At 39.3% G+C, this 9,894-nt stretch overlaps 1 protein-coding gene across 4 annotated transcripts in view; it reads left to right on the plus strand.

Moving 5' to 3' along the window:
- The window catches only part of TGFB2 (transforming growth factor beta 2), a 95,030-nt gene extending 92,241 nt beyond the window's left edge, over nt 1-2,789 (plus strand). For all 4 annotated transcript variants that reach the window (XM_061382218.1, XM_061382212.1, XM_061382219.1 and 1 more), the window contains one exon: nt 4-2,789. In XM_061382218.1, coding sequence (XP_061238202.1) covers nt 4-28 — 25 coding nt within the window. In that variant the 3' untranslated portion in view covers nt 29-2,789. The remainder of the gene's footprint in view (nt 1-3) is intronic.
- Nucleotides 2,790-9,894: the final 7,105 nt, after the last annotated feature.

A 9,894-nucleotide genomic window follows, 5' to 3' on the forward strand; every position in this document is an offset into this window, starting at 1 on the left:
CAGGTTCTCAGCTTATATAATACCATAAATCCAGAAGCGTCTGCTTCCCCTTGCTGCGTGTCCCAAGATTTAGAGCCGCTCACCATTCTCTACTACATTGGCAAAACACCCAAGATCGAACAGCTTTCTAATATGATTGTCAAGTCTTGCAAATGCAGCTAAGATTCTCGGAAAAGTGACAAGATGATAATCGCACGATGATGATGGTGATGATGGTGACAAAGGCAATGTTTGTAACAAGAAAACACAAGAGAGCCTTGCTTCATCAGTGTTAAAAAAAAAATTGAAAAAAGCGGTACTAGTTCAAACACTTCGGAAGTTTGTGTTCTGTTTGTTAAAACTGGCATCTGAAACGAAAAAAAAGTTGAAGGCTTTATATTTTACCTACTCTGTAAGTGAGAGAGACAAGAAGCAAAACCTTTTTTTTCTTAAGAAAAAAATAAACACTGGAAGTATTTGTTAGTGTTAATTATGTGAAAGAAAAAAAAACAAACAGGAAAATCCCGTTCAGTGGAGTTGCTGTACATATGTTCTTATCCCATGCCTCACTTGATTTTTCTGTATTGCTATGCAATAGGTATCTTTCCCATTCTTACTCTTAGAGTTAACAGTGAGTTATTTATTGTGTGTTACTATATAATGAACATTTCATTGCCCTTGGAAAATAAAACAGGTGTAAAAAAAGTGGAGACCAAATACTTTGCCAGAAACCCATGGATGGCTTAAGGAACTTGAACTCAAACGGGCCAGCAAAAGAGGTCATATTAACAAGATGAAAAATGCGAGTGAGATCTATTATATGACCGAGTGAGTCTGCATAAAGAGAAAGACCCTGCAAATACATGCTTTGTACCAACTGCCCAAGGAAGCTTCTTGTAAGGTTCAAAACTGAAAAGCCTGTTAATAAAGGAAACTTTCAGTCAGATTAAGTCTGTAAGATTTTTTTGTTCTCTTTAATTGTAAATGGTTCTTTGTCAGTTTAGTCAACCAGTGAGATGTTGAGATGTTTAGATACGTACTGGTCAAGCTTCAGACCTTAAAGTATTGCTGTGCAGCTGCGCTCTAGATTTTTCTTTCATTTCGGTGTATGTAACCATACCTATATTATTACAATAGATGGGTATAGAAGCCAGTATAATTGGAAACACAACTGCAGATCTCTTTTGCAAATGATGAAATCAAAACATTAACTACTTTATGTGTAATGTGTAAATTTTTACCATATTTTTTAATGTTCTATAGTAATGCCAACTCTGATTTAGATTGGACTTAAATTTGGGCTCTTTCTAATGATCGCTGGGAATTGTGTGTTTCCTTTAGCTGGCCAGAACTTTTGAATAAGCCCCTGTATTTCGACTTGCACTACAAATACATGTTTGATAGTATTTGTTCCACTCGTGCTTTTTCATTGTCCATTATTATGACATAAACTACCTGAGTCCACTTGTCCTTTTTTTTCTTTTATAAAAAGACATAGTTTTTCTTCATTTTCTAAGCATCATTACTAATCAATTCAGACATTAACAAGCTTCTATTTTAGGAAAATTCGGGATTATAGATACATAGATAATTGAGGTGAAATGTTTAGATTTAGCAAGGGCTTAAGGATCTGACTGGAACTCAGAGTCTTAGTGACTGGTTTAAGAAAGGTGTCTCTAACTTGGTTTAATCAGTATTTTCACAGAATTCTGCTATTAAAAAAAAAAGAGCAGACAGATCACAGGAAACAACTTTTTCTTTAATTGAGTTTTTAGTGTTCAGGGAAAAATGGAAAGATTAACATTTCAGTTGATTTTTTTAAGGAAGAAAAAATAAACCCATGTCAGCATAAGTCATTTAGTGTATTTAACTGAAATTAAGGTTTTATAGATGTTCTTTGAAGGTTGCAAAGGCACAAGGCAAATTCTCCCATGATCAAAAAGTCCTTTCTTTCCTCTGAATGAAACTTACCAAATCAGAGGCTAGAATTTACCTTGCCGAAATACACGATTTGCTACATTTTTGCAGAGGAGGTAACCTTATGTCAGGGTTTGTAGGATATGTCAGTTTGTCAGTTGTCTCTTATTTAGCTTTAGAATAATCATTAATAGTAAGACAATGGAATATTTGCAGTTTTACCTAAAGAGCAGCACAGTGAGGTGTGAATCCAGAGTGAAGTTGTTTGATATAGTATACTTCCTTTTCTTGGAATTTCCTGGCCATTATTAAAATGACAAATTGGATTTGTCTGAAAACTGGAAAAGCAAGAGATAGGATGCCACAATACCAAACAACCTTTGGATTGGGTGAAATCCAATCCCAGATTGGAGTGTGTTGATTTTTTTTTCTTTTCCACTTTTCTATTCATTCTATGTAAATCACTTTTATTTCTGCAGGTATTTTCTTCTCAGATAGAATGACATTTTTGTTTTGTATTATTTTGTCTTTCCTCATGAATGCACTGATAATATTTTAAATGCTCTATTTTAAGATATCTTGAATCTTTTTTTTTTTTTTTTTTAGTTTGGGGGGTTCTATAAGGCCTTTATTTCCCATAAGTAAATATTGCCATGAGACGGGAGGGAGGTGGGAGGGAATGGGGAAAATGTTAGTATGTGGGTGGGATGGGGCTACAGTTTTTCTGTGTTAAACAGCAATGCAGTTTTATGGTTGGCATGATTTTTTTTTTAAATGGAACATAAGAATAGCTGTTTTGTATTTTGATGACTGATTACGCTGTATTTTAACACAATGTATGTCTGTTTTTGTGGTGCTCTAGTGGTAAATAAATTATTTCAATGATACGTCGATGTGTTTTTCCTGTCCATTGTGGAGATCAGAGAATGCTTCTAATGCAGAGAGCGTCAGCTCAAGCTAGAAAAGTCATACCAGCTTTAATATCATGCTTTTTTTTTTCTCAAAGAGATTCAGTCCAGAGATGTCATACTTTATAGTTCAAGAGCCAGGATGTATCTATCAAAGCCTGAAGAAAGCCCTGTGCAGTCTTTTTATTCCCTTGTTTATTGCTATTTGGTAATTGTTGGAGATTTAGTTTCCATCCAGCTTGACTGTCTACCAGAAAAAAATGCAGAGAGATGTTTGGACCATGCCTTGGCTTTCTGATCCTATGTTCTGCCAACCCCAGGGCCAAAAGAACTGGTCTAGACAGTATCCCCTGCAGCCCCATAACTTGGATAATTGCTGAGCCAGCCAGATATAACAAGAGCCATGTGCTCTTCGGGATTGATCGTTGAGAGCAGCTACTCCTCTCTCTGTTTCTCCCCTACCGCTGTACCAAAAACCCCTTATTCCCGCAAGCTTCCTTGGCTGCTCCCTACAAGACCAGACTTTGCAAGCGAGTTGCCAGTCTCTTAATAAATAGAACTAATTAAAAAAAAAAAAAAAAGCCACTGTGGCTCCGATTGCCCACTTTATCTCGTGAGAGAACTAGTTTGTGCCTGTTGTCTAAAAACATCACCTAGAAACAAACCATCCATTCAGACGAATAGGTAGAACAGAAAATGGTTCCTTTTCTGCCATTTGTGTTTCATCTTTTATATCCAACTCATAGAGGAAGGGTTTCACTTTGAAATAATTTGTGTGTGCTTCTCTGCAGGGGGCCAGTAGCAGGCCAGTACCACCCCACATCACCTTTATCTGACACGTGAGAATAAGAGGGTATCATAGGATTCTGAAGAGTCACCTAAGAGCTATATCAACTTGGACAAACTTGTCAGCCACTCTGAGCCTCTGTTTCCTTATCTTTAAAATGAGGATGAGATGACCTGCTCTACAGGGCTTTGCATGTTTGTTTCTATGCCCTTACTATTGTTAAGTAAATGGACGCACAAAAAGTACTTTGGTGTTTGGCCTGTAGTTGATGGTTAGTAAGTCATAGTCTTAACAACATTTCCCAAACTGAGCTGGTTTGGGCTCTGCAATCCTGTTGTAATGAACTTTTTAACGTCTGTTCAGACTTTAAGCTGGGGTCATATTTCTTCCTCTTGTTACTACATGTGTAACCTCTAGACCCTAATCTCATGAATGAATCAGGCCATCAGTTATTTCAGAGAATGTTCTGTCACTCTGTTTCTTAACTGTTTGGCTACATGACTGACCAGAAATTGTTTCAGATGGTGGGGAAATGTTCAAGTGAGACTTTGCTTCCAGTCCACCAACTGAATTCACAATAACAGAGTCAAGGTGGTTAGTTGCAGGACCTGTTTTCTAAGATGATGGTTGCGAGAACTCCAGTTTGTTGAGCACCCACCAGCTGTGTTCTCTATTATCTTACTTAATCTCACATATCACCCTAGATGTAGGGTTTTTTGGATAGAATTCCATTTTATAGAGAAGTAAGCAGACTCAGAATGGTTAAATGACATGTCCAAGGTCACCCAGTTTGCAAGAGGATGGTCGAGAACTTCATTGTTCAATACACTAGCTACTAGCCATGTGTGACTTTCAAGCTATTGAAATGTGGTGAATCTGAACTGAGATATTCCAAGGTATAATATACAAACCATTCTTTGAAGACTTAGTACAAAAAAGAAAGAATGTAAAATGTCTCATTACTTTTTTATATTGATTTCATGTCTAAATAATACTATTTTGAATATATGGGATTAAATAAAGTATATTATTGAAATTATTTCACCTGTTTGTTTTTACTTTTTTAATACAATTACTAGAAAATTTAAACTTACATATGGGACTTGTACTCATACCCTATGTTCTATATCTCTAGAATTTCTTTTTGATTCTTAGAATTTCCCCATCTCTCTGCTTTCTCTGCCCATCTCTTCTTGCATGCCATCTACTTTATCCATTAGTGCCCTTTGCATAGTGTTGTTTGTCAGTCGCTGAGTTTTGCCTGACTCTTCACCCTCATGGACTGCAGCATGCCAGCCTTCCCTGGCATATTAATCATAATTGTCTTAAATTACAAATCTGATAATTCCAACATCCCTGCCATATCTGGTACCATCTATCTCTCCATCCTTGGAGGGAGGGAGGTTGCCTGGTTTCCTCTTCTCTCTTTTGGATCCAAGAAGATTTGCTGGTTTTTTTCAGTCTGTTCAGCTTTTTATTAGTTGTTAGGACAGAGTGGTGATTCCTAAGCTCTTTACACGTGGAGCCAGAAGTTCTTTCTACCTCTGTTAGACAGCTCTCTATTAGAATAGAGAATAGAATGGTGTAGAGCTCGATAACAGCTCTGTTCAAAGACTAAGCTATTCCCATAAACTGTATGACCAGCTCTTGTTTTTGTAATTAACCTATGATTAAACAATACTGAGTCAAACACTATGGAGACTGTTTTTGTAGGTTGTGATTTGTTGAATGTCGTCAGTTCTTTAGGGTTCAACCTAATAGTTGGAACTGATTGACAGATGTATTAATGAAAATACAAATAGGTCTACTGGCAAAGTTCTAGGTAAAATTAATGGTTACATATCAGCAAAGCACTACTGAGACAGTACAACCTATTTCTAGGGTAGATAGACTATTGTAGCAGATATTTTCAGTTCATAGAAATCTTCATTAATGTACCTGTAATGACATTTTCTACTGTGTTGAAGTCGGCTGGGAAAGCCAAATACTGTGCTCCTTCAAGTCACTGAGAAGACATTGCTTTCCTATCTGTGAATAAGCTGTACCACCTTTACTAACAGGTCTTGGAAGGGTGGATCCAGACTTTGTGTTCCAGAAGCTTATATAAGGGAGGATTTTGTTTTACCAAAAATAAAAATCACAAATACAAAATTAGAGTCAGAGCCTTTGAAAAGGCCCATATAAGTGAGAACCTAGAACATTTTGAGCTGTAAGAGCTTCACTGAAACTGGCCTTGGGGCTTCGAGCTAGCACATGCCTTTGTTCCTATCAGATGGTCACCTTGTAATTCCATCAAAAACTAGATCCCATCTCTTTTTCAATCATCTGTTAAACCACATCTGTGTGCTAAACAAAGGAGAAGAAGACCATGGTTTTTCTGACATCCTGGATCAGAGGAATAGAAGCAATGTTATTTTTATACCTCTTTTGAAATACCCCATGAGATTGGAGATGCAGTTCATATAAATATCAGGTAGTTGTATCATGGATACGAATAACTTCTCCTGAAATTGCAAATTTCAATTAACTTTGTTTGAAAGGAAAGAATTGCTCTGATCCCCTCCCCTCCCCCATTGGGATGATTGTACTTGTGTCCTTATTTCTCTGAAACACTTTGTAGTTGGTTTCTCTATTTCAGCAAGTAATGGCTGTTTGGAGAAGAGATGAGTGTGTTCCTGTAATTGGGCAGAGACCTAGTAAAAGGAACAGAATGTACTGAGGGAGACTGTGTGATCAAAACTAGGAAAATCATTCAGCCCAAGAGAACAGACATAATTAAACAGAAAAGCAAGACATTAGTGGGCAAGAAAAAGGCCCAATACCATTTCTGAGGCTTTTCCCCCAAGGTGGGATTTTTCTCTCCTATAGATTCCAACCCAACTAGAAGAACACAGATGGGTGACTCAGGTGGCATTGTAAAGGGCTAGCCAGCCCTAGAGATGGAAACCCTCTCTCTCCTCAGGCTCAAATCTCCATTCTGATTCATATAGAAAATAATGACTCTCAGGATGTTGGGAGCAAACAAGTTAAGATATTACATAATCCCATCCAGCTCTGAAGTTGATGTGAAGTCATGTAGTTTGGCTTGTCCTCAAGCATGGGTGTAACACTAATTTCTTCATTTGAAGCAAAATTAAGTGAAACAGTACAGAAAATGGAGAAGCGCTTTCAATCAAGCAGTGGTTGTCCATTTCATGAAGTAATACATTTTGCATCACCAAGCATGTACATCTTCCACTTGCTCACACCCTGGTGTCCTCCAAAGCCACTGGCTACATTCAGAGTCCTACAAAGGAAAAAACGGAGAGAAGGTGGCATAGCAGATCTGGAGAAGGCCCAGGGAGGTCTGGCAAACCCTTGACAGCCGGCTCTTACAGTCAGCCATGAGGAATTATTCCTATAGAATTTTCCTCAAGGAGATTAGCTAGGTAGGTAGGTAGATTTTTTTAACATTAATTTTGGTATCCTTAGGGGTGTAGTGCAGGAAATAATTCCAACCAGAGGTGCTAGGGAAACAGGAGGGAGGCGGGCAGGGCACACTCTGAAAGAATGACACAGCCCAAAGACACAACGTGAACTAGGTCAACGTAAAAAATAGGTCAAGATGGTGAATGAGGCAAATTCCACTAGATCTTGAGCCTGAGTATATGCTCATTATAATACATTAGCATGCTAAATGATGCACCCGTTAGGCCATAACAGTTCCGAGGCTAAACTTAAAAGACTGAGTGATGTCCAAATTCCTAGAAATCTCTGCCTCCTCCCCCAAATAATTGGAATAATCTTCCCACTCATTAGTCTATGAAATTACCCAGCCCATAAAAACTAGCCATGTCATATTTCTAAACTCTCTCACTCTCTCCCTTCTTCTGAGATGGCCCATAGTCTGTCTGTGGTGTGTGTTTCTCCTTAAATAAATCCACTTCTTACCTATAACTTCATTTCTGAATTCTTTTGCGACTAAGTGAGAACCTTTAATTCACTGGGAATACTAGGGTCGATTCTGATTTTTTTCTCTTGATCTGGGATCTGGAATAGTGACACCAGTGAACACTCAGGGCACAATGGAAGGGGACAGGAAAGGGAGTGGGTTACATGATCACCAGACTTGATGTGCATCGCACATTGAGTCAAGAGATTGGTGTCTGTATATAACACCAAAGTAGCTAAACAAATGCGGTGAGAAATACAGAACAAGTTAGTCAACTGGGCTCAAGCCCAGCTGACAAGATTCAAAGGGGGAGTTCTAATGTGCCATTGTTTTTTAATAGGTGTCTTGAGAAGTAAAGAAGCTAGTTGCATATATGATGTGACTGGAACAAGTAATTCTTTTTGCTTAGTCTCTGCCCAGCTGTGCCAGGTGTTAGGAATGGTCCCATCTCATGCCCAGGAGTCTCCCTCAGAACCCTGAGCCATCCCAATCCTAAATTTCCTATTCTGGACTTATCCTCATTTATCTTAATCCTCAGCATCTACTATACAACTTGTGGCTGTGGCTTAATTGCTAAGTCATGTCCAAAGCTTTTGCGATCCCATGGACTGTAGCCCACCAGGCTCCTCTTTCCATGGGATTCTCCAGGCAAGAATACTGATGTGGTTTGCCATTTTCTTTACAGGGGATCTTCCTGATCCAGGGATTGAAACTGTATCTCTTGCAAGGCAGGCAGATTCTTTACCAACTGACCCACCAAGGAAGCCCACTATACAACTTAGCTTATGGCATAAATCGAAGAAAACCATGAGATGAGATTATACCCCCCACCCAACCACTGACACACTATCTGGGATGCAGAGATATCACTTTCAGTGTCTTTTTCAATAAAAAAAAAAAAAAGGGGGGGTTAGATTAGATGATCTACAAAGTCCTTTGTAAATTCCTTTTTCCCCCTCCTGTTTGGTAGGATGCTCTGTGTGTTTTTCTATGATTGCACCAGTGAGCATGAAACAACTCTTCACTACAATTCATTCAACAAATAATTACCGAGCATATCATATATACTAGATTTTTTTCTAGGTTTTAGGTTCTAGGTTCACACAAGTGAAGAAAACAGGCCCTTCTGAGCCTTCAGTAGGTGATGCTCTGGGTAGAGGGGGGTGAATTTCACTTCAGTGAAACTCTAAAGAGAGTGCTGTAATCTGCCCTCCTGCTGTATTTTCCTTGCTGCAGGCGCTGAGGCTTGGTTGACCATCTCTGGTGGAAGCAGAATCGGCAGCCACTTCTTTGGCTGATTTTAGAGGAAATGGAGAAGGAAGAAGCCCTTCTTCCCCAATACTTTCTCCAGTAGAGCCAAGCCTGTCGTTTGCCGATCCAAGATGTGACTGGGCTATAACCCAGCATGAAAGAATTGATAAACTGCTCTTCATGAGGAAGGAAGACTGGAAGCATGTTGCTGCTACAAGTGGAGACTCAGCAAAGAGGGCTTAAGATGCTCATTCCACCACAGTGAACAGTAATTAGTTCTGCACCCCAGGAGCTCACAGTTTAGAGTGAAAGAAACAATGAGCCCAATTATACTTACCATTGATTCTGTTGCCAACAATATCATCATCAACAAAATCATCACTGCAACTTACTAAGTGTGTGTATCTTGATTTATCTCCCATGGCTAACTTGTTCCATCTAAACCAATTATTCCGAACTGGGAGCTGTTTTCCCTCCTCCCCTTTCCCCCATGGGACATCTGACAAAGTCTGGAGACATTTCTGTTTGTCACAACTCAGAAAGTGCTATTGGCATAGAGGAGGTAGAGGCCAGGCATGCAGCTAAGCATCCCACAGTGAACAGGACAGTCTCCTTCGATAAAGAATTTTCTAGCCAAAAAAATGTCAGTATTGCAGAGACTGAAAAACTCTGATCTAGATCAAAACTTCAGCAACATTTGGTAGTTAGCAAGTATTTCACAAGACAGTAAATGTTGATGAACATATTTGCAGAAATGTAGTGTGAGTAACTGGAGAAGGCAATGGCACCCTACTCCAGTACTCTTGCCTGGAAAATGCCATGGGCGGAGGAGCCTGGTAAGCTGCAGTCCATGTGGTCGCGACGAGTCGGACATGACTGAGCGACTTCACTTTTACTTTTCAATTTCATGCATTGGAGAAGGAAATGGCAACCCACTCCAGTGTTCTTGCCTGGAGAATCCCAGGGACAGGGGAGCCTGGTGGGCTGCCATCTATGGGGTCGCACAGAGTCGGACACGACTGAAGCGACTTAGCAGTAGCAGCAGCAGTGTGAGTAACTATAAGGAGTTTCCGAAATCACAGTCTAGTCACACAGCAACAGAAGTGAGAGTATCTCTGAAA

The sequence above is a fragment of the Bos javanicus genome, chromosome 16 (genome assembly GCF_032452875.1).
Source record: "Bos javanicus breed banteng chromosome 16, ARS-OSU_banteng_1.0, whole genome shotgun sequence".
In the NCBI taxonomy this organism is placed as follows: Eukaryota; Metazoa; Chordata; class Mammalia; order Artiodactyla; family Bovidae; genus Bos; species Bos javanicus.